Below are 26,205 nucleotides of genomic sequence, written 5' to 3' on the forward strand. Positions count from 1 at the left end.
TTGAAACCTTCTTAGGGCCATAGAAGTTTTGGATCAAGCTAATATATGTGTTTACCCTTCATCCATCTTTGTGTGACCTTATGAACATGTTGGATGACAGATGCACATTCTCGTGAGTTCTGATCCAAGTTTCAGCTTTCAACTGTAGACATCATTGTTTCACTTGTTTTTGTGGTGTGGTCCATTTGAGCTTTGGATATGCTTCATTTTTTGGTCTAATGTCCTAAAATGAATTAGTAAAATGGATGGACATCGTGGATCATACACATAAATTATGGTGGGCCCTACATATTTAATGAAATACAATTCTTGTTCGATTACTAGTATTACATTCATTTTTGGGGTAATTAAAATGGTAATTTCCTTCTCAATCAAATACCGGTGAAAACTAATTTTATACTACCATTTACATTTACAATGGAGAAATAAACGAGCCTTACAATCGAATTAGTTTAATACTTGGATTTTGGTGTACGTGCAAATAAGAAGAAAAAGAGCATTTTACTTACCACAAAAGTACTTCCTTCCTAATTGTTTAGCCAAATGCACAGAGAGAGAGAGAGAGAGAGAGAGAGAGAGAGAGAGAGAGAGAGAGATGTGAAGAAGTGTGGAGAGAATTGAGGAAGAAGCAATGAGTGAGACCGGAAGGGAGAGAGAGAGAGATGTGAAGAAGTGTGGAGAGGGAGAGAGGATTGAGGAAGAAGCAACGAGTGAGCGTGGAGGGACACAGAAGTGAAGTTTTGGGTTTTTTCTTATGTTTTCTTTTATTCTTTTTTTTTTCTTTTTCCTTTTTTTTTTAATAATAGTTTGGACTCTGATTTTTTTCTTTTAGTTTTTTTTTTTTAAAAATTTAAGTGAGTGGTGACATGGACCAATGAGGATTAGACAATCAAAGAGCTGTTTGCCGAATAATTGAGGAATCAGACTCTTTTTTTTTTTTTTTTTTTTTATGAGTGGACAAGCTTGATTTTATGAGGTTATATATATATATATATATATATATATATATATATATATATATATATATATATATATATAATATGCCGTCATGTCCTGAAAATAAGCTGGAAAACAGATGAATAGCCGGGAGAAAACAGATATATCATGTTGGTCCCATGGAGTCCGTGCACCCCATCTACACGATGTTGGGTTCACCACGCTATCTGCGTCCGCTGGTCATAGCATGAAGCCAACGGCCTGCGTCGCTGGAACTGACGCGGATTGCGTCCGCCTGTCTCTGGCCATGAACGGGGGCAGGCCCACCGTGATGTATCTGTTTATCTACATCGTTTATCCTTTCTGTCGGATTATTTTAAGGTATGTGTATAAAAATAAGTTAGATCTAACGCTCAAGTTGACCACATCAAAGATGACTGTTGCATTTAATGCATTTAAGCTTATTATTTGGTGTGGGCCAATTGAGTATTGGATATGCCTCATTTTTGTGCACATAACTTAAAATGTTGTGAGAAAACGGATGGACAGTGTGGATATACCGAGACATCACGGAGGGCCTGCCGACAGAACTGACCGTTAGTGGCTAGAGACGGGCGGGGTTAGGACGCAATCCGCGTCCCGCTGGAACTCAAGCCCCACGCCTTGAACCTTAAAACCCGAGTATAAAATGCAATATCCTCGGGTCGTGACCTATAGTTCGTCTCTCTTCTTTCCACAGCATTCCCTTTCCCTATTTCGGCAGGGTTCCTCCTCTAAATCCTGACGCCCATCTTCCCAAATCAAGATTTATCCCGGTTTCGCAATCCACCATCCAGCCAAACGAGGGCAGAATGGAACTGCAGACGAACCACCACATCTTCGAGAGGCGCCCCATCGTCAAGGACAAGACTCCTGCCGTCCGATGGTTCAAGGAATGGTGATCCGCTCCTCTCTTCACCTATTCAATTCTTGTTTCAGTTTTACTCATTCGGTGTTTGGTACTCGAAATGGAAACCACAACAAAGCCCTTAAAATGAATACCACAAAGCCAGCACAGATTAAGTGACCAAACTACCCTTGCAAATCCCAATGCACCCACTCAAAGCTGGAGCATAAATATCGATAAGATCTCACTTGAAAATTAAATGGTTACGTCTCCCTTTGCCAACAGCTTTTATGAGGATATCAGCTAGTTGATCTTCGCACTTCTTCCGTGAAAAAAATAATAATATTTGGTTTGATCTTTTCCCATACCAAATGACAATTGATGTCTATGCGCTTCATTTGGGGTTGGTGGATATATCATATATGAATAGCTGCTCGCTTGTCACAATGTAGTGGCATAGGAACTTTGAGTTCAATTCCAAAGTCATTTAGAGCCTTCAACTTGCACCAACTCATTCCTAATTGGCACAGTTCTTGGTCTCCGTCGCACATCACCAAACCATCTTAGGGCGTGTTTGGAAACTCACATTGCATTGCATTGCATTGTATGGTATTAACACAATTATTACTCCTGCAATATTTGTCTAGAAGTACCATGGCATTCTGACCATCAAATCATATTCTTGAGGATTGAATTCTTCCTTTAGTAAAACATTGTATTAACTATTATGTGAAACCAATGTTGGTGGATGCTGGAATTGTAATGAACGGACCGGATTTCACATATGATGCTTGTCACCTATATTTATATGCATGTTGTGTGTCACTTTAAAGGGTGCATATGGATGGATGGCGTGGATAAAACACATGCATCAACGTGGGTCCCAGAGATGTAGTGGATTTCGAAATCTACCAAAAATCATGCTATATATCCTGTTGGGATTGGAAGGTCAAATACATGGATTAATTCAATCATTCTCATCGATTCCGAATGCCGGATGGAATTTATATTCCACCAAATGCAATTCAATACGGTGAAATTTTGCGTACCAAACACTCCCTTAGTCTACTTACCCTCATCTTATTACCTTTTGGTGCTACTACTAAGTTCTCCCAATGCATTCTTTTCTAATTCTATTTGTCCTCCCCTTTACACTCATCCATCTCAACATCCTCATTTCAACTACACTTATCCTATGAACATGTTTCTTAACCGCCCACCATTCCGTCCCACAAAGCATGTGATGAGGACATCAGAGGACCTACTCGGGTGTACCAGAGACAGAGGCGGCCATCCACATTAGCGCAACTTTCTTTGTGGATAGGAAGCGAGTTCTAGATGGGCTCGTCGGGCCATTTTGAAGACCCCACATGCATTGACGTGCATCAGGAAGACCCTACTTTGGAATGATGTATGTGGGCTGCTTAGGAGACCATTCTAGTCATAGAATTTTTATTTCGTGTCAATCTGACCGTTGGATCTTGTCGATCAGGCCATCTGGTCACCAGATCTACAAGATTTGAGCCCCTTGGACTATGATCTTACTTCCTTTATGTTTTTTTTTTTTTTTTTGTTTTGTTGTTATTTTTAGGATTTATTTGGTGGTTGAGATTGATAATAAGTGTTTTAGTTTTCTTATTTTGGATGATGGGCTATTTCACTTAACTGAGTGGCATAATCGTAATTATTTTGAATTTTTATTATAAAAGCACAAGGGGGTGGACATCCAACCCTAATAGTGATATTGAGAAGAAGAAAAAGAGAGAACAAAGTTCTCTTTATGAAGGAATTTTCTTCATTGTTTTTTAGTGTTTGTGAGAAACCCTCCATTCCAATTGAATTGTGGAAGGGTAGAGGCTTGTTGGTGGTGAATTTCCTAAGGTGCATTATTACTCATTCTCTTCTCCAACAAGGTATTCTTCTTTTTCTCGCCTTCCTCCCTCCCCTTCCCTTACAACCTTCTCAACTCATCAAAACCCTACCTAATCCACCCTCTCTCTTTCCTTTTACCTATCCACGAGTGGACCTACACGTGCACACACACACACACATGCGTCCATATAGGCAGCCATGTGTGGGCCCTCGTTTGGTGTTTTCCCTCTCTGATTTCCCTCCAAACCTACTTAATCCCTAAATCTTTTAAACCCCTAAAAACCCAATTTCCCAAACCTCCATCCATGAATCCAAAACCCTAATGAGAATTTGATTTTTTTTTTTTTGTGAAACTTTCCCCAAATCAGAATTTTGCTTGCATTTTGTCTATTCACGTGGTTGTTGCACTAACCACACTAGATTGGAAGTCCCTACTTGTTACAAACACCAAACCTAGCTCATGGCAGAGAAATTTTGCTCCAACCCGAGTTTGGGACTTGGGAAGTAGTAGTGCTTGGGTTCCGAATTTGGGGTTGACAGACCGACTTTGTGTTTTGGACCGATTTTGGGCCTGTGTGGTGAACCCCATGCACAAGATATGAGTGGGCCACCACTTGGAATTTTTAACCTATACCAATGAATAAGAAATAATATTTTACTTTGGCCATGGAAGACCCCACATGATTGAGGAGCGGATCTCAAAATGGGGCCAGGCACAGTTGTGCAAAAAATCGAAATGCTCATGTTTGTCCTTGCACCAAAAATTATGTGTGTGCAACCAGTGGGCCTCACCTTCTGAGTTTTGAAGTCCAGGTATAGGACTACCAAGGTCACCTGATGGCACGCCGAAAGGTGGCATCATGTAATCGTGGGACGTACTGAAAATTGGGCCAAAACTATTTCTGCATTGAATGTCCTACACAGATTCTCCAAATACCTATGTTTGGGCAATCACCGTAAATTGTACACACTCAACCAATGTGGCCCACCTTGTGGGTTTTAAAGCCTATACATAGAGCTACCAGGTACCATTTCCTTTCATCAGATGTAGTCTCTGGATGATCATGAAATTGACTCGAAAATGGCCTAGAACCACTTTTTTTTTTTTTTTTTTTAATTTTTTTATTTTATACCAAAGATATGTTTGACATAAAATTCATGTGGGGCCACATCAGTGGGGTCCACCATCTTCCCAATGCATTTAATGCAGTATAAACCCTGAAAATGAACTCCTAGGTGCTGGTGGGCCCAAAACCCAAGGTGGGCTATCTAGTGTGGGTTGTCTTGTATGGGCCTTGCCCTTCATCTAATGAGGCCTACTTGGCATGTTTTGTAAATGGGTGTTATCTAATTTGTGAAATGTGTAGTGGACAAATCTTACTTCCTAGTCGTTGTCTTAAGATATGGGTGGCCTTGGGCCCATTTAAGCAAGGCAACTCTAAGGCCCAAGTGGGCCCAACACAGAGAAATCGTTGGGGAGTGAGAAGCCCACCATGGTAACCTTCCTTGAGCCCATTGGGCAGGCCCATTGCTTAGTGGTCAGCGTGCCTTGCATATTACTCTAATCAAATGGACCACACTTAGCGAGGCTTCTTTTAGAATGCATAAATTGGATAATTGGGTTTTTTTTTTTTTCTTGGTTTGCTTGTGTATGTGGCAAGTGGGCCCACTATGATGTATGACATGACACTACTTCCAAGTAGGCCACTCTTGAATTATTTTATATTTTCTTACCACCGCGTATGTGATAAACTAGGATCTTCGTGTTATAAATTTGAATTTCTGAATCTATTATGTGGATATGATTGATTTTACATGTTGATTGCTGAAATTAATGTATAATTGATCTCTCATCTTATATCTTAGGATAGTTTCCATCATCCTATATAAGCATGTTTGGTCTTAGAGCAATTCTATAAAATTTCTAATGTAAGCAAAGGCTGGAAAGTGTTTATTAGGAAAAAGCATCACCTGCAGATCTAAAGAAATCTCACAAATCTAGTCAGTTTGACTACTTTGACTTTATGGTCAAACTCAACACTTTGATTGTTGAGAGTTGACCAAGTTGTCATATACTTCTATTTGCTGGTTGTTTTCTATGACCTCCATCTAAAATTCCATCAATTGGTATCAAAGCCCAATTTTACCCCCATAATGACTAGTAGAAGTCAGTATGTGGGAGAGATTTACAGACAGCTGGATAACATTAGTGGACGATTGGATGATGTGGAAATTAGGTTGTTGGGCATATCAAAACAGTTGGGAATAGATGAAGAAGGGGCCTCAGACAATCCTGACTCTAAAAAATTGCCACCTGAAAATCAAGGTATGCGGGACAATACTAAGCATTGTTGACGTGAGGAGAGACATTCTAGGGTGAGTAGATCACATACTCCCAGGGATGAACGTAGAGGGCCATATGTTCCAAGGGTAGGAACGCAAGATTGGGTACACAATGTTTTCAACTATATGACCAGAGGTTACTGTGATCATGGCAATGATATCACGCGAAAGGTGAAGGTAGATGTTCCTGACTTTGAAGGAAATCTCAATCCAAATCTCTTTCCTGATTGGTTATCTGCTACAGTAGATTATTTTGATTGGTATGAAGGATGAGAGGAGGATATGACTTGCTAAATGAAGCTCATAGCCATGCCTGAATATGGTGGAGGGATGTTGAGGAGAGAATACTGCTGAATGGTCAACTTCCTATAGAACATTGGGATGAGGTGTAAAAAAGGTTGAAAGAAAAATATCTCCCTATGGACTATAGAGGTATGTTGTATGACCAACTTACTTTGAAGTAAGGTGGGCCGAGTGTAGAAGAATACATGCAGAAATTCAATGAGGCCACTATTAGATGTCATCTCATTGAGGATGAGAGACAGACCATCTCCTTATTAAAAAAGGGGCTGAGATCCGACATCAAATTGAAACTAACACTTATCGGATTGACAGCCTGGAGGAGTGCTTTCACCTGTCTCTAAAGGTGGAACAAAAGTTGAAGGGACAACACCTTAGATGGCTTTTTTTCTCAAGCTGGGGAAAGTGGTCAACAGAGTTGTTGAATCTAATAGGCCACCCAAGCCTGATTTTACCCATGACTTTTAGCCTAGAACCAATAATGGTATGCCCAGATCATCTGCTGATCCAAAAGGCAAATCCACTAACATAAATCCGAAGAAAGAGGCTAATGATGTTCTGTGCTTTAAGTGTGGAGGGAAAGGACACTATGCTATGGAGTGTCTAAATAAAAAGACTCTTTATATGGCAGAAGATGAAGAAAATGAAGTAGTGTCTGAGGAAGTAGGTGAAGAAGAAGCTATTGAGGAAGAGATAGCTGCTGAAATTTATGTGGTGCATAATCGCTTGTTGACTACTCCTAAGGGTGCAGAAAAAGAAGATTGGCTGAAAACAAATATCTTCCACACTCATGCCCGTGTTGGGGATCATGTTTGCAAAGTAATCATTGATGGTGGGAGTGGTATGAATGTTGTTTCACAGGACATTGTTGATACTTGATAGGCTGAAGCTTCCAGTGGAGAAACACCCACATCCCTATAGGGTAGTATGGGTAAATGATGCAAGCATACCCGTTACCAAGAGATATATGATGTCTTTCAAAAGGGCAGTTACAAGGACTCCATTTTATGTGATGTGGTCCCTATGAAAGTGGCCCACTTGCTGTTTAGAAGGCCTTGGTTGGATGACAAGGATGTCATTCATCACGGGAAGGCCAATACATGTGTTTATGAATAAAGGGAAAAGAGCCTAACTTGTGTCACTTAGAGATGATGAAGAGGAGGTTGAAAAGAAGACTGAAACGAATACTTCTCAAGTTTTTTCTATGTGCTACTTTGAGGCTGAAGTAAAGGGTGAAGGTGTAGTATTTGCTCTTGTTTCTAAGAAGCAAAGGACGAACAACAAAGGTGAAGATGTAGTATTAGCTCTTGTTTCTAGGAAGCAAAGGACGAACAAGCAGATCATCCTCTTGAAGTGCAGAAATTGTTGTCGGATTTTTCTTTGTCCCAGAAGAGCTTCCAAATGAATTCCTTCCATGAAGGATGTGCAACATGCTGTTCATTTGATTTTGGGTGCATCTTTACCAACTTTCTAGCATATCGTATGAATCCTACAGAAGCAGTTGAACTCAAAAGGTATGCTGACGAGTTATTAAAGAAAGGCTATATTAGGGAGAGCCTAAGTCTGTGCATAGTGCCTACTCTCTTGACTCCTAAGAAGGATGGGAGTTGGAGAATGAGTGTTGAAAGTCGAGCTATTAACAAGATTACCATCAAATACAGGTTTCCTATACCTAAATTAGATGATATGCTCGACGTGTTGGTTGGATCCACCGTCCACCGTCTTTTTCAAGATCGATCTTAGAAGCAGCCACCACCAAATCCAAATTAGATTAGGAAATGAGTGGAAGACAACTTTTAAGACCAAAGATGGTCTATGTGAGTGGTTGGTTGAAATTAAATATGGGTTTCAAATGGAAGGATGTGAGTGAAAAGTTCTACCATGTATCACGCTTTGAGTATTTGGAAAGCAATTGCTTCGATTGATCACATGTTTCATTAAGGAATTTCCTTCTCATTTGGATCTGAGAGCAAAATTTGATTTTGGGTTGATGTTTGGTGTGGAGTAAGACTGCTCATTGACGAATTCCCTAGATTGGCCAGACTTGCTGTGGATAGATGGATTACAGTAGACCATTGCTTTTTTTATTTTTTATAGTGATGTTCGTGTGGTTTGGGCACCCCCTTGTTGAAGGAATTTAAAGGATGACGAGATTGAGGAGTACACGATATTTCTTACTTGACTCAAACCTATTGTTCATGTCCTTCAGGAGAGGGATTCGATGGTTTGGTTTGCTCATAGCTTAAGTCAATTTTTAGTTCTATCCTTGTACTCATTGTTGCAAGACCCTTCGCGTGCTCACCACACTCATTTGCCTTCTCATCTGTGGTCCTATGGTACTCCCCCTCGAGTTGTTGCTTTTGTCTGGTTAGTGGTAAAAAGCGAGTTTTAATAGTGGACAATTTACAAAGGAAGCTCTTATTCTCCCAAATATTTGTTTAATGTGTAAGGAGGATGCGGAGTCGATTGATCATTTATTCATCCACTGCAATTATGCAAGATGAATTTGGGAGCATTTCTTCATTGTGCTTTGTACCGAATGACTCCAATTCAAGTGTGCATTATGACCACACAAATCACATATGACTTATACTAAGGCATATTATAAATAATATTCATGTGCATCTTATGAGGCAATGATTATATTTAAGCGATTGAACATTGTAAGGGGTGCACATGTATGAATCAACATATGCAAAAGGGCTAAGCATGTTATGTGTTACTGTACATATTTCCAAGGTTAATAGTTCTTCCAAATTATCCTAAAATTAGCATATGTAACATACATTGTAAGAGTTATCACATGATTCACAGGTTAATTATCATGATTATCAATATTGAGGCTAGCCAAAGACCAAAAATGTCAAAGGAAAGCTTGAAGGGTAGATCTTCACCTTAAAATCGGAATTCTTTGACTCAGGTGTGACCTAAGTGTAGAGGATTTGGGGAAAAGCTCCAAATCATAAGTTGATTGCAAATCTATCATTAATAATTCAAATTTCATCCTAATAAAACGTGTAACAAGGTTTTAGGGGCTTACCTACCTTAGTTAGAACAATCCTTGACTCGATTCGGCGAACGGGGGTCTGAGCTCGGCACGAAACTGAAGCCCACATGGAGCCACTCTCCAATACAACTCCCATAAGAGAGAGGACCACCAAAAAACGACTATCGGGTCCTCGGAACCTATCATGCACAAACCCTAATGTTAGAACTCCCGCGATTCAGAGAAATACAAAAGATTTCTAACCTAACTAGCTTCACATGGCTAGGAAATTGGGGAAAGGTTTGTAAAAATGCCTAGGAAACCTCTTACCTAGCAAATGAGGATGAGTCCGACCCTCGATTAAAGGTTTCCACTCCGGGAAAAGACTTCGGGTAGCTTACACGGCTCGAACATAGAGACGAGCAACTCGAATCGGGGGACCAACTTCCCCCCTCTCACTTCCGCTCTTGATTTCTCCTTCTTTCTCTCTCTCAAACTCTAGGGTTTTTGGTGGGTTGCACAAATGAGGGGAAAAAGGGTGTTTATATTATCAAGGGTTTTTTTTGCCAAATTGGAGCTCACGTGTGAGATTTTCGCAACTTAACGTGGCCCGTTGGTTGGACTGACAGCGATCAACAATGTTATCGGTTAGACTGATAGCAACCAATAGTTCTGTTGGTCGAACCGTCAAAACATTTTTTCTTCCTGTTTTCTGTTTGCTCAAGTTGGTTGAATCGACAGGTGGGTTGTTCGAACTAACAGAGTACTAATTCCACTCCTAACGTAGCCACTGTTTTTGGTCATAAGGGTTGGTTGTGTTTTTAATAAGTTATTCTTGTACAAAGTGTTGTTGAGGCTTGTATTTTTAGATTAAGGTTTCACTTACAAGTTCTCTAAGTTCCTAAATTTCGGACATGTGTATGTGCATGTGTGGATGCATATTCCTTGGAAAAAGTTTAGGGTAACACCTGAGGTCATCCAATGCCCAAGTATTGGGTGTTACACTACCGTAGCCAAATTTTACTTTACTGAAGTTGTCAGGTTGCATGGCGTCCCTATGGCACTTCTCTCTGATCGCGTTCATGAGCCACAAGTTCTCTAAGTTCCTAAATTTTGGACATGTGTATGTACATGTGCGGATGCATATTCCTTGGAAAAAGTTTAGGGTAACACCTGAGGTCATCTAATTCCCAAGGATTGGAGGGCCAGGGTGTTACATTACCGTAGCCAAAATTTTCTTTACTGAAGTTGTCAGGTTGCATGGCGTCCCGATGACACTCCTCTCTGATTGCGTTCATGAGCTACTTTTGGAAAACGTTGTGGATGAAGATGAATACCAAGCTACTATACTTTAGTACTTATCATCCCCAGACTGATGGGCAAACTGAAGTAATCAATAGAAACCTGGGTAATTTGCTAAGGAGTTTCGTTGGTGACGATGTAATAACATGGGATCGGATTTTACCAATGACAAAGTTTGCATTTAAAAGTTCGGTAAATAGGAGTACTGGGAAGTCTTCATTTGAAGTTGTTTTGGGGTTGAATTCGAAGCTACTCATTGACCTTATTTCGTTGCTCCTTGAGGCCAGGCCAAGTGGATAAGCTGAAGAATTTACTACACGTACGTAATGTGCATGAAGAGGTCAGAAGAAGAATTGCTACTAGCAATGTAACCTACAAAGAAAGAGTTGATGGTAAGTGACAATGTGTCTTTCGATGTTGGAGACATGGTCGTGGTCCACCTTCAACACAAAAGGTTTCCTAAGGGAAAGTTCAAGTAGTTATGTTCCAAGCAAGCTGGACCATATAGAGTGAAGGAGAAGTTGCTCGAGGATCTTCACATATATCTTGTTTTCAACAGTGCAGATCTCACTTTCTATCATGGCCATGATGAAGACCAGACGTGAAGAGCTGTAAGGATACCACATATGCATAAAGAGCTGGAAGTCGTTGAAGACATCCTGATGAGGACATCCCGCGCACGTCGTCCACACGTGCACGCACACCACCCCCATACGCTCGTACGTTAGAAGGAGGGCCCCATCGTCGATCTGGATCGATGGCGATGTCCAGGGAGGGCCTCCTAGCTAGAAGACGGAGTTTTGATTCAAAAGAGTGGGCTCGTTAGTCAAGAAAAGCCCATCATGGGATTTCATGATCGTGGCCCAGTAGTCAGATTGATTTTATATTTTAGGTTTTGCTTATTAATGTTATTTAGAACATCATGGACGCTTTAGATTTATTTAATTAGTTTTTATTTTAGTTTATTTCATCGCCAAGTAATAGGTTGCGCACATGGCGCGAGTTTTGGGTATAGGGTTTTCCTATAAATAGGCACTCCTTGTAGTTCTTTTGATTAATTGAAGATTAATAAAAATTCTGCGTTTTCCTAATCTCTGAGTTGTGAAGCCTAATTGGGTGCGAAACCCTCCCTTCATCGAAGGGTTAAATACCGTGGTGCGAAGCCACATCTATCCCGATTCGCCCTCATCCATCGCCATCTCTACTACCCATCTTCTACCATCTTTTCTTCTCATCTCACCCCATCATCTACACTTCGAATTAATCATCGATTGCAGCAATTCTCCTCCCCACAGCAGAATTTCAGAATCTGGTCCTACAGGAGGGCTGAAACTTCGGCGGAGCACCACGCACAAACTGTACATCGGATTGAGCTGAGATTTGAGGATTTTGCAGTCTATCTCTGGCCGACCAGTACCAAGGTGGCCTTTTTCTGAATAGTGGGCCCCACACACGTGCGTCTGGGATCACACACATGTGCGTCTGGGCCATTGTTGTTGTCCACATGTACGGTACTTCTCTGGTTCGTCTCTCTTTTCTCTTTCACTCCGCTTTCACCCAAAATCTCTAAACTTAACCCTATATTACTCAAATCTCCAATTTTATGCCCCTTTTCTTACCCTAGGGTTCCCCGAATTGAAATTTCTGAATCCATTGGATTAGGGACTGATTACTATGCATGTGTTGATGATTATTTCTTATCTTTGAGTATCGTTTGGTTCATAATTTTTATGAATCCAGCCCTATCATTTGTAGGCTTGGACTCGCATAGATTCCCCTTAATTGAATGTTTGGACTTTCATGTGGGATATAGAATTTGTGTAATTGTTTCTGAACTAACGTGATCTTAAGCTTGAAATCTCGCATATTATATTTAATTTTCATGTCCTGCATCACATCCTCGATTATCAACTAGTTTCAACAAGGCAGGGAGGATATCACAAGCTTTAAGTGAAAAGGGGCATCCAATGACTGATGGAACGTGGATCTTCAAGGAAGATTTTCGGCGATCGAACCCTGATCTCTATGAGGCATATCAAACTGCTAACTCGCTAGAGACAAGCTCTTTCAAGGTGGGGAGAGATGATGCAACTAAGGGCTGGAAGGTGTATGCTAGGAGAAAACATCATCTGCAGTTCTAAAGATCTAAAGAAATCTAAAAAATTGGACAATTTGACAACTTTGACTTTTTGGTTAAAAATCCTTTGATTGTTGAGTGTTGATCAAGTTATCATATGGGCAATATTGGTCTCATGACTCTTGTCTGGTAGGCATTGGAATATGCACACTGGATCCTCTTTTCTTTTTTGGATTCATAATTTAATAGTTATAATTTTTTTAGTGTTAGTTTTGTTAGGAGGGGTATTTAGGGCCTGTTTGGAACGCGAGATTAGATGGTAATGTACTGCGTTATGTGGGACATAAATTGCATCCGATGTTTGGAATTGATGGGAATGATTGAGCTAATCCAGGCATTTGACCTTCCAGTCCTAAAAGGAAATACAGTGTGATTTTTGGTGGAATTTAAAATCCACTACATCTGTGGGCCCCACATTGATGGATGTGTTTTATCCACGCCGTCCATCCATATGCGCCCTTTACATGTAATACTCTGAGTTGCTTATGAATATAGGTGCGAGCATCATATGTGAAATCTGGTTCATTGATTACTAGTCCAGTGTCCACCAAATGTTGGTTTCACATAATACAATGTTTTTTGCAAAGGAAGAATTCGACCTAAACTAGGGGGATTGGATTGCCAAAATACCATGGTATTTCCAGACAAGTAATCATTGTGTAATAATTATGTTAATTCCATATAATGCAATGCAATGCATCTTTCCAAACACGCTGATGGGGACGAAATGTGCGCACGCATGCCCCCCTACGCACGTACGCAAGGAGGAGGGCCCCACCATTGATTTGGATCGATGACGGTGTCCAGGAAGGGCCTCCTAGTTAGAGGACTGCGTTTTGGTTCCTTGGAGTGGATCCGATCGTCATGTGAATCCCATCATGGGTTCTCATGATCGTGACCCACCATTCTAAATGATTAAATACTTTGAGTTTTGGTTATTGTTGTTATTAGGAACATCATGGACGGTTTAAATTGCTTTGATTAGTTGTTATTTGTGGTTACTTCGTCTCTAAGTAATAAGTTGCGCACATGGCGCGAGTTTTGGAGTATATGATTTTATTATAAATAGACACCCCTTGTAGTCTTTTCTCTCATTGATGATTAGAATAAAATTTTTGTGTTTTCCTACTCTTTGAGTTGTGAAAACCTAATCGGGTGCGAAACCCTCCCTTCTTCGAAGGGCTACTATCGTGGTGCGAAGCCACACCCATCCCGATTCACCCCCACCTTCTACCATCCATATGCCTCTCCTCCTACAGTCATTCCACCTGTAAATCCATCATTAATTTGCAGCCGTTCCTTCTCTATAGCAGATTTCTGGAATCTGGCCTTGCAGGAGGGTTGAAACTTCGGCGGAGCACCACGCATAGACCGTACGTCAGATCGGGCCGAAACTTGGGGGGTTTGTAGCCCAACCCTAGCCGACCAGCCCCAAGGAGGGGGTTTTTGGGTTTGTGAGCCCCACGCACGTGCAGACTGCCCTCAGCGCACGTGCGTCAGGCATGGCTTGCTGTCTACACGCGCGGGCAGTCTTTAGGTTCACTCTCTCATCTCTTTCACTCCTCTCTTACCTGATTTTCCAAACCCTAACCCTAGATTGTCTTAAACTCCCAATTTCTTTGCCTTTTTTCAACCTTAGGGTTTCCCGAATTGAAACTTGTGTATCCCTTGGATTGGAGAAATTATTCCTGTGCATGTGTGACTGAATCTACTGTCCTTTAAGTATTGTTTGGTTTATAATTTTAATTGATCCAGCCCTAGCATGTGTAGGCTTGGACCCACATAGATTCCCCTTGATTGAGTGCTTGACTTTATGTGGAATGTGGAATTTTGTGTGATTGTTTTGAACTAGTATGATCTAAAGCCTGGAATCTCGCATATCATGTTTGAAATTTCATGTCCTGCATCACACACCTTATGTAATATGGGGGAGTAGGGGATCACATGGTGCTTGGGATTTGTTTGCCTATAAATACTTGCTATAGGTTAAACCTTAGGGCAACTTATTTGGATACACCCCTAGAAGTAGCCTTTAAAAAAAAAAAAAAAAACTTATGGCAGCAAATAAGTTACTTTTTAATAAAAGTTAGTTTGGTAACTACCTCTGTAATAGTAGCTCATTAGCTTAAATTTACTTGTAACCATAAGTAAAAAAAATTCTTGCTTCTTAACTTTTTACAGTTTACTCTCTCTCTCTGGTCTTTCTCTTTCTCATCTATCTATGTGATGGATGATCCGTATCAAAGGTGGCCCCGCATGGTGGACGGTCCACATTGAAGGTGAGGCCCACAAGGTGGATGGTCCACAACAAAGGTGGTCCCCACATGATGGATTACTCGCATTAGGGTGGGCCCACATAATGGATAGTCCACATTATAAGTTGGCCCATAATGATGAATGGCCCACATCCAAAGGGTCATGATCCTACCCAATATTTGCCTTATGTCTATGAGCGATGCAGAATCAATAGATCACCTTTTTCATTCATTGTTCCTTTGTGAAGTGAGTGTGGTCTACTTTTTTAGTATACTGTTGTGTGGAATGGGTCATGCGATAAGCAAACGAAAAGATATTGAGGGTTTGGAACGGAAGGAATCTAAGGATGAGTTAGCGGGTTGGCGCTTGCTCATAATAGTCTTGTGGAATAAATGGTGTGAATGTAACAAAGTTGCTTTCTTAACAAGCAAGGATCGGCCTTATTTGGAGGTAGTTTGGAAATGCAAAAGAGATGTATTAGATTGGGGTATTTGGGGTAAAAAAATGTAAATGCTGAAGTGGTATCGGCCTTATTTGGATTGTGATGTTTGTGGGTTGTGTTCTTTGCCACTTAAGCAACTTATTAATAAAAATTATTTGTTATCCTTCAAAAAAAATAAAAAAATCCAAAGTGCGCCACGAATGATGGACAACCCACTTCGAAGGTGGGGCCCACTCGATAGATGGTCCACATCAACGGTGGCTCCACATGATGGGAAGTGGACATTGAAGGTGGGCTCCTCATGATGGATGACCCACATCAAGGTGGACCCCATGTAATGGCACATCAAATGTCATCCCTTAATGATGAATGGCCCACATCAAAGGTGGGGCCTACACGATGGATGGTCCACATCAAAGATGGATGGTCCACATCAAAGCTGGGCTCCACATGATGGGTAGTGGCTATTGAACGTGGGCCCCACTTGATGGACAATTAATATTAATGGTGGGCCCCATGTGATGGACGATCCACATCAAGGTGGTCCACATCAAGATGGGCCCCACATGATGGACAATTAATATTGATGGTGGGCCCCACATGATGGACAATTAATATTGATGGTGGTCCTCATGTGATGGATGCCCCACATCAAGGTGTGCCCCACATGATGGACAGTCTACATTAAGGTGGGCCCCATGAAATGGACAGTCCACATCAAGTGGGCCCCATGTAATGGATGGTCATGTCGGAGGTCAGCCCCTTATGATGAATGGCCTACATCCAAGGCGGAACCGCACGATGGAGGCCCACTTCAAAGTTGAGCCCTGCATGATGGAACATTCACATTAATGGCGGGCCTGCATGATGGACGGTCCACTCCCATCTCCGACATGATGGACAACCCACATCCAAGGTGGCCTTTCATGATGGATGGCCTGTATCGCAGGTGGGTTATTTATGTAATGTTGGAAACCAAACAAACTTTTCTAATTTTTAGTTGATAAATATGCTGTTTACCAAACATACTTATCAGTTGGATAAGTAGAAACCAAGTTGCTTGAGGCATAAGCAGCTTAAGCAAATGACTTACGATCAAAACGAGCCCTAAGAGGTTTCCTATGAGAACTTTAAAGTTCTGAATCTTGTTATGCTTGAGTGTGTAATATTTCAGAACGAGAAGGGTGTATAATATCTCTTCCAATCTACGGGTGAGTCATATATCCTAGAGTCTCTACTAATTTTTTTTCCCTACTATTTGCTGGTTGTTTTCGAAGACTCCCATCAAGAACTGCATCAATTTCCTTTCAGTTTGATCAGTACACAACAATCACATAAGCTCCAAAGGTTGCAGTTCATTTCACCTGGGCATCCAAACACAGTCTTTGCTTTCTCAGTGTCAAAATCTCCACGTCAACGAAAGCTTCCATTTTATTACTTCCAGTTAAATAGCCCACTGGGATACTCCATCCAGTTACATGACATGTCAAAACTTCACTGGGACTTTTCCCTCATCTTTCAATGCATCATCGCCCCTGGATAATGCTTCGGGGCTGTTTGTTTACCACTTAATATGCCCCCGAAATCTGAAAATCCGATTTCAGCCACTCAATGTGCTATTTTGGGTGTTTGTTTAACACACTTAAAACAAGTCCTTAATGTAAATTAAACACGGATTAATTCTAGGGGTTAGTGATAAGTTCAAAATGCGGTAAGTGGCTTTGCGTTAAATTTTTTTTTTTCTTCTGAAAATGACGTTTTTTGCGTACATGATCACGATCCCAAACGAACTTCATTTTTAGGTGGCAAAGTCCTGTAAGCCCCACTATGATGTATTTGTTATATCCACAGTCCATCCAAATTTCCAGATCATCGTAGGACATGATATGAAAAATGAGGTAGATCAAAGCTCAAGTGGACCACACCACAGAAAACTGTGGAGGCAATGTCACCCACCGTTGAAACCTTCGGAGGGCCCACCATGATGTTTATTTGCTATCAAATGATGTTTATTTGCTGTCCAATCTGTTCATAAGGTCACATTGACCTGGATGAATAGAATAAACAAATATCAGCTTGATCCAAAACTTTTGTGGCCTCAAGAAGTTTTCAATTGTAGACATTCAATCCCACTGTTTTTTGTGGTGTGGTCCACTTGAGCTTTGGATCCACCTCATTTTTTTGTGTCATTACCTAAAATAATCTAAAAAATGGATGGACGGTGTGGATCTAACACATACATCATAGTGGGGCATACAGAACTTTGCCATGTCAGCATGGTGCCGGCCTATGGTGCCGTGTTCTATACTAGGCAATCCATTACAGAAACTTGCGTGGTGTGCCTCTCACCAACATGTTGACGTCACCAAGTTCTGTGGGCCTCACCATAATGTGTGTCATATCTACACTGCCCATCCATTTTACGATATCATTTTATGGCATGGGCCCAAAAATGAGGCAGATACGGAGCTCAAGTGGACCACACCACATAAAGCAGTGGGGATTGGATGTCTGCCATTGAAAACTTCTTGGAGGCCACAGAAATTTTGGATCAATCTGATATTTGTTTTTTCCCTTCAACCAGGTCTGGGTAGCCATGGTCCAAAAAATTAAGCAGATCCAAATCTCAAGTGGACCACACCACAAGAAATAGTGGTCATTGAATGCTAGCCTTTAAAAACTTACTAAGGCCCAACATAATGTATATTTAACATTCACATAGACCAGGATGAAGGGGGGAAAAACAAATATTAGCTATCCAAAACTTTTGTGGTCCACAGTTTTTCGTGGGGTCCATTCGATCCTTCCTGTTTGGTCCACTTGAGATTTGGATCTGCTTCATTTTCTGGACCATGGCATAAAATGAGCTGTAGAAACTGATTGACAGCTTGGATGTATAACACATACATCAAGGTGGCCCTACGGTCAGGGCAACACCCACTAATGTGTTACCAGTTACCCCTAATCTGACGCAGATTGCCGGCGAAAGCTTTTAGTAAGAATTTCCTACCACGGGAAGTTAGGTGGGGCCACTGATGTTTCTGAGAAATCGACCCATTCCATCCATTTTACCAAATCATGTTAGGACATGGGTAATTTGGTAAAATTATCAAATTTCAGACATTTTTACCAAATGGAAAATTTTGGATTCAGTACTAAATTTCAGCGTTCAGGGACAGTTTACCAAACAGACATTCCAGCACTTATCAGTACATAAAATTCCATGCCCAGTGGATCCAGGACTTAATTTCAGACTTTTTTCGTTCAGTTTACCAAACGCACCCTTAATGAGAAGGACAGTTTCCCTTTCTGCTTATTGTCAAATGTCCTTTGCTGACATATTGTGGAGGGTTGGCTGGTCTATAATTGAGATGGTACATGTTCTGTTCTTGAGAATTTTTGGTTTAGAAGGTTTGATGGCCTTTTGCCCATCTGCCTTATTTTAATACCACTTGGCCTGCTTTAGGCCGTGTTTGGATGCATGCATTGATTTTTGAACACTCAGTTTAATCAAGAGGAAATGACAAAAATAATGATGTTTCCTACAATTTATAGTTAGGAAGCAGCCCTCAAATTACAATTGCTCTTCTTTCAAGTCCAACTTGAAACTAATATAACTGCAGTATAGAGTCATATCCTCAGTACGAATGCTGAGCAAGGGTATCACAATTTTGTTATTTCTGTTTTATTAGATTGCTAATTGCAATCCTTTTGGTAGTTCAGTGAAATACAACCTATTTCATACATTCATTCTACTACCATTTTCAGTGTTTAACTCATGCAGTCAACCTATTGTAATTAGTCATTATTGTCTTCTAGGGTGCCCCAGGAGGTTGTTTCGACAGGTGGAAAGTGCTACCTTCTGAAATGGGTTACAGGTAAGCTTCACCTTGCTTCTGCAGTTGAACTGTTAAACTTTAAATTCTTGAGAAAATATTGTATACACCAATTCTCTTTCTCGCATTCACAACTTCCTCACTTGGTAGAATATTTATGAAAAAGGGATAAGTTTCTCGAATGTGCACAGATGACACCCAAGAATCCATGTATATGTGCGTATACAAAATGCGTGTGCCGTTTCAGTCATTCGTATCCTTTTTTTTTTTTGTTTCCTTTTAGCGGAAAAGAAAAATTCATTAAAGGTTGGCTCGGCCGGTGATCTTGGAGGGCGAGAAATGGTTGATGTTTTCGAAACGAAAGGCTGGGGTTAGATTATGTAATTAGGAGGATCCAAAGACTTGTGAAATCTTGGGCGGTGTATGTAAAGGTCGGCTCAGCCGGTGATATTTCTTCTTCCTTTTTTTAGTGTAGGGTTGTATTCTTTCCCCACTTTGTGGGTTGTTTATATATTTTTGTTATCTCTCTCTCAAAAAAAATCATTAAATCAAAGACAAATTACAACAATGGGAAAGAACTCGTAAAGCAAAGTTCAAGACACCCATATGATCTTATAACTCAGAACCTAGGAATATGAAATGTTTAAGGTCTATTTGGATGGGCACCAAATTCGTTAGTTCGGCTAATTTTTAATTGCCAAATACATGAATTAGGTCATAAATGTGTTTGGGTTAGCCATAATTTCTAATTTCACCAATTGCGTAATTAGCAAAAGGGCCACAAGTCATGAACTTACAAATTAAAAGAAGAAAAAAAAATAAAAAAAATCACCAATTCACAAAGTTGGGAAAGCAAGGGCCTCACAGGGTTAAGCTTGAGAATTGTTCCCCACTGTCCACAAATTGTCCATTTTTGTTTCCATTGGTCAGATGACTATCATATCTAGTCAAAGCGATGTTTAAGAGGGATGAGCAATCAAAGATGGATCCCACATAGGGCTATACACAAACCGGGCTAGCCTGGTTAACTCGCTTGACTCGGCCCAAAAAAGCTCGACTCGGCCCAACTTAGAACTGAGTTCGGGCCAGGACGGGCCATTTTCTTCAGCTCGAAACTGAGTTAGGGTTGAATTCAAACATGTCCCAGTTCAGCTCGACTCGGTCCAAAACCCGACTCGGTCCGAAACCCGACTCGACCTGGCCTGACCTGGCCCGACTCGGCCATATATATATATATATATATATATATATATATATATATATATATATAGGGAAAAGGTACTATGCGCTCGACCTCACGAGTCCGTCCCATGAGGTCGAGCTGTGTGGGCCCCATCGTGATGCGTTTCGAACATCTACCCCATCAGTCAGATGCACCATTCCATCGTGGGCCTAGGTCTCAAAAATCAAGTCAATCCGTGACTTGTGTGGGCCACACCACATACAGAAGTGGAGAGGGGCCGTGCACCATTAAAACATTCATAACCATTTTTTGGGCCCACCGAGATGTGGTTTGCAAATCCAGCCCATCCATTATGTGTGTCCCACTTGGATGAGGGTTCAAACCAAGTTTCAGACGCATGCAAATTTCAGGTGGGCCCCACCAAGTGCTTTTATATGTTTTAACGGTGTCATCACATGATTTTAGATGGTATGGCCCACCTGAGTTCCGTATACGGCTGATTTTTGGGATATCCCATAATTTAAAGGGGACCCATCAAATGCACGGTGTTGATGGTCGACACGCACACGGTGGGGCCCACACAGCTCGACCTCACGGGAGCTTATCGTGAGGTCGAGTACATAATACCTTTTCCCATATATATATATATATATGTATATCCTAAATATTTATCCTAATCATTTGAGATAGAGAAGTGAGAACGCCGTCCCACTTCGTAGATGGAGCAGGCCCGAAATCGGCCCGAACTCGCCCAATTGCTGACTGGGCTGAATTCGGGCTGGACATGTTGGCCCGGTGACTGGGCCGGGCCGGGCTGGGTTCAGGCTGTGTGTGGCTGTTGACCGGGCCGGGCAGGGTTGAGCCTAGTTCGACTCGGATCGACTCGTGTACACCCCTAATCCCACATGATGAAAGGTCTAAATAAGTGACCATTTCTACAATAATCGATTTGGATCATCAAGTTTAGAGCCACTCCCTAGATGGTTAGAATCATCCAGTCAAAATAACTTTTGAAAGTGATGGGAAATCAAGGGTGGATCCCACCTGATGGACTGTAATTAACATTTTCTAGTATAATAAATATGGATGATCCATTTCATAACCATTGATTAATGGTTGGGATCATTTGATCAAAATAAAGTTTTTGATCAAATATGAAGGGTGGGCTTCACATATTGGAGGGACCATAGATAGGACATTTTCTAGTATAATAAGGACTGTTCATTTTCTTTGAATTGATAGGATGGTTAGGATCATTAGATGATAGTGATTTTTTGGGGCGATGGTCCAAACCAACAATTGGACCTCTATCTTAGTCAATGTGTATCATCCGTCTTCCTTTCTAATGATCAGATGGTTAATATCATCTAATCAAACCTATTTTTGAGAGGGATGATCAATCAAACGTGGGCCCAACATGATGGACAATTTAGGTCAATGATTAGAACTTTTCTATTATACTCGAGATGCATCATCTGTTTCCTTATTAATTAATTGAATAATCAGAATCATATGATCAAATGACAATAAATGGTGGGCCCCACATGATGGATGGTTTAGGACTTATAAGAGGGATGGGTTATCCAAAGGTGGGCTCACATGATGGAAAATGATTAGACATTTCTTTAGTATACTAAATATGAATCATCTATTTCCATCCATTGATCAGATGGTTAGGATCATTGCCATCAAAATGATGTTTTAAGAAGGAATGAAGACGAAAGGTGGGGCCCGCTTTATGGAACATCCATATCACTGATATGATCTCTTCTAATATAATTAGTGTTCCAAATATCAACGATATTATTGATAATATTGCCGATATTTTCGGTATCTCACCAGGTCAACGATACCAAAATTACTAGACATTTAAAAATTTCCAAATATCGCCGCTATTTTCGATGGTGTTGGTGACATTTGGTGATATTATTGATATCAATAATATTTTGAGAAGAATCCCTTATAAAAGTTTCTTGGTAGCAATGATACCATTAATAATAGCCCCGATACCAGTGATAATATCTCCGATATCAGAGAAACACCTGTAAATAGGAAAAAATTCCAAAAACCCAAAAATATCCATTTTTGGGATTTTGTTCCTTAGGTGATTTTGATCACTCTTGTAATTGTTTTTTTATTGAAAAAAGTTTGGATTTGGGGAGAAAATCGGCTCGAAATGAAGATAGGTTGAAAGTCAAAGGTGACAAAAAATCCATGGAAACTTCATTTTTTTCTTCAAATGTTAGCATGGATTGCAATGGAAATCCATGTCCATGCGTGATTCTCATGCATTGAAGTGACAAAAAAAACTAACCTTTAGCTGTAAAATTGGGGAAATTGGTGAATCCTAATTTTTTCCATTTTATTATTGAATAATACATTTTCACTATTAATTAGTATGGAAAATTTATATATTAATGAGTGTTGGCCAATCTATTGATTGGCTACAAATTTTATACATTTATTTTACACCGATTTTTCTACAACACATGGTTAGGCTTAGGCACTTATAAAATGGAAACTTATTATGTGTGTGTGTGCATGCATGCATGCGTGTGTATTTGCAAGATTTCGATTCTCACATGTGTAAACATGTGCCTTTTAACACCTTATGAAGTTTTATTGAAAATTTTACCTTCTTCCTAGCATTTCCTCTATGTTTTCCTCAAACAACGATATTTTTCCTAGCATTGGTGGTAACATTGGCGGTACTAATACGTGTTTCCATATCCCCGATCATCAATACATGTAACGAATAACGATACAAATACTCTGAACATTGAATATAATAAATATCAAGAACCCATTTCCTATCCATTGATTTGATGGTAAGAATCATCATACTAGAGTGGTTTTTCAAAGGGGCAATCAGACCCGAGCTTCACATTATATGCAATCTAAATTAATGATTGAACCCTTTTTAGTATAATCAATATTGGCCATCCATTTTCATTACCATGATTGATGGTTAGCATAATACGATCAAAGTGACTTTTGAGATGGATGGGCAATCCAAGGTGGGCCTCCCATTATGGATGGTTCAATCAATGATACGCGTGTCAATATATTTGCTGGGCTTGCTCTAGTGGTACCGATATCACATTAAGCTATGGTGGCACTAGTAGGTGTGGTGCCGACATGATGCGTTCATGGAATATAACCCGTCCATTAGATGTGCCACCTTGAGATGCCTCCAAGGCCTAAAATATCTTCTCGATCCAAAAGTCAGGCCCATAACACAGGGAGCAAGTTGAGGCTAGATGGCCATTGTTGATTTGTCAGGGGGGACGACCGTGTTCTATATATAGTCTAGGCCGTGTAGACCCTTCATTTGGATTGGTGAAGGGTCGGGCCAAAAATAAGATGGTTTTGCGACTCAGGTGGGCCCTAGTGAAAATTAAGGGTGGGCTTCCCCTCTTACATTTTTCCCTTTCCTATATTAGGTTTGGATCGTGTTAATTCTTGAGCCATGTGTGCAACTTGAGGTGATTCTTCTAATGGACGGGTTCAAGTGGGCCCCACATTTGCCCAATTTCGCTGTCAGCTTATTGGTACTGGTTCCGGTGTTTTAAATACTGGTAGCATATTGCGTAGCGTTCAACCCTCTGTAGTGTGTAGCGTAAATAGCATAGCATGTAGCGTAAGCTACATAGTAAGAAAAAGGAAAAAAAATATAAAAATGCCTAAAAGATGATTCATGTTTTCAAGTATATGCATATTCAAGTTTTTTTTTTTTTTTTTGGAGGGATCATGAATAAATGTTATTGAAAAAGGCTTGGCAAAGTCAAGACAGAATAGAAACAACTAAAAGGATCACACTTTCAAAAGAGAACAACTACATTCAGATATTCCTGAAGGCGTCTTGTAGCCCATTCAACTACGCCTCTTTTCACCCTCCTCATGAACTGATCTGGAGATTTAGACTTGTTGTCGAAACACCGAGCATTGTGTTCAGCCCAAACATTCCACAAGCCAACCATGAGGAGTAACCGCCACATTGCTAACCTTTCTCTTGCCAAATGAATGCCATGCCAGGCCTAAAGGAGTTGCGGAATTGATTGTGGCATGGTCTAATTGATTTAGAATAGATTAAAGATATGGATTCAAAGCTGACTAGTGAATGGGCAATGGATTAGAAGATGATCTACCGATTCCGTGCTATTCATGCATAGAAAAAATGTTCAGTAGAATCATACCCCTCTTTTGAAGGTCGTCTATATCGTCACCAGCCATGTGAAGGAAGAGACATTGGGAGGTGCCCCATAGAACCAAAATGCGAAGGGATAAATGTTTTTGGATGAGATTCACGAAGGATGGATCAAATTTTAGAAAGATTTTACCGAAAAAGAACCAGAGGCTGATGCTGACCACACCAGAGAGTTGCTCAAACATCGAGAGGGGTAAAGTAGTTGAAGGCATTGTAGTAGACTAGCCTAATCTTCGAACTCCGAGTCTGATGGCCCCTTCTACATGGGGGCACCATGCTCCCCTTCCCTCGAAAGAATAGTAGTGATCTACCGTAATGTTCTTATGCAAAGATAGAGCTACTAATGATGGGAAATCCTCCTGTAGGGGTCTTGACCCACACCATGTATCCTCCCAAAACCTTATGCGATTGCCTTTTCCGAGAGAATAAACTGACGAGGCTATAACTGATGGGGACACTGCAAGGATGGCTTTCCACACGGCTGAAACCCGGTAGAGCGATGGCTTCTTTGTCCCCCAACCTCTTTCTTCCAGTGCATACTTTTTAGCTATGAATTCTCTCTAAAGCTTTCCTTTTTCGGTCTCGAATCTTCATTGCCACTTACCAAGCAACGCCATGTTCAAAGATTCATAAAGTCAATCAAAAGCCAATCCACATATAAAGTCATAAACCAAATCAAATAATGATCACATCAACTACTTTCTAAGCAAACTAGTTTAATTATTATTATTTTTTAATTGAACCACTTTAATTAATAATGTCTAATTGAAACCACAAGTCACAACTCACAAGCATGAAAAGAAATAAAAATTCTACAGGTTAAGATATATATATATATATATATATATATATATATATATATATATATATATATATATATATATATATATATTATAAAACCTAAATCTAATCCTCCTTTTCCTCCTATCCTGAGCCCAACAACCACCCACCACCACTAGGCCACCCTCCTCTCTCTCCTCCACTCCCTCATCTCCCACACTTGATGGTCTCGACCCAACAGCCACTAGCTTGACAGCTTAGCTGCTCGTCTTGACTGAGCAACTCGTTTGCACCCACCCGGTCCACCTACTTGCCATCGACTCTCGACAAGCACCCAGCTCTTCAAATCAACTAATCAATGGAATTTTGTGTTCGGGGCTTATATTTCGTGATTTTCATCTATTCTTGTGAAATACAGCATGCTATGGTATTCGAATTTGGGGGTTTTATGAAATTGGTTTTGGGTAGGGTTGAATGGACAAATTGGAATGGGTTGGGTGCTTGTATTTGGTGCAGGCTGGCTTGGGTGCGTCTAGGCTGGTTGTGGTGCGTTCGGGCTCGCTCGAGCTGAGCCATTTCTAAACCCTAAACCCTAAACCTAAACTCTCAACTTGAAACCCTAAACCCTAAACCCTAAACCTTTAAAAAAAAAGGTTTACTCAACCCGACTTTGTCCGGGTTAGTCCAGGCCAGACCCAGACTCGGATTGGGCCAGGCATGCTAGACTCGGTGCGAGTCG

General features: G+C 40.6%; 1 protein-coding gene across 2 annotated transcripts in view; it reads left to right on the forward strand.

The window, feature by feature from the left end:
- The first annotated feature begins 1,564 nt into the window (after positions 1–1,564).
- Positions 1,565–26,205, forward strand: part of LOC131235499 (zinc finger transcription factor YY1) — a 71,383-nt gene continuing 46,742 nt past the window's right edge. Inside the window, exons 1-2 of one of the 2 annotated variants that reach the window (XM_058232684.1) lie at positions 1,565–1,873; positions 19,280–19,338. In XM_058232684.1, coding sequence (XP_058088667.1) covers positions 1,788–1,873; positions 19,280–19,338 — 145 coding nt within the window. In that variant the 5' untranslated portion in view covers positions 1,565–1,787. The remainder of the gene's footprint in view (positions 1,874–19,279; positions 19,339–26,205) is intronic. The other variant, XM_058232685.1, reaches the window with a different exon arrangement.

This window comes from Magnolia sinica, chromosome 19 (assembly GCF_029962835.1).
Source record: "Magnolia sinica isolate HGM2019 chromosome 19, MsV1, whole genome shotgun sequence".
Lineage (NCBI taxonomy): Eukaryota > Viridiplantae > Streptophyta > Magnoliopsida > Magnoliales > Magnoliaceae > Magnolia > Magnolia sinica.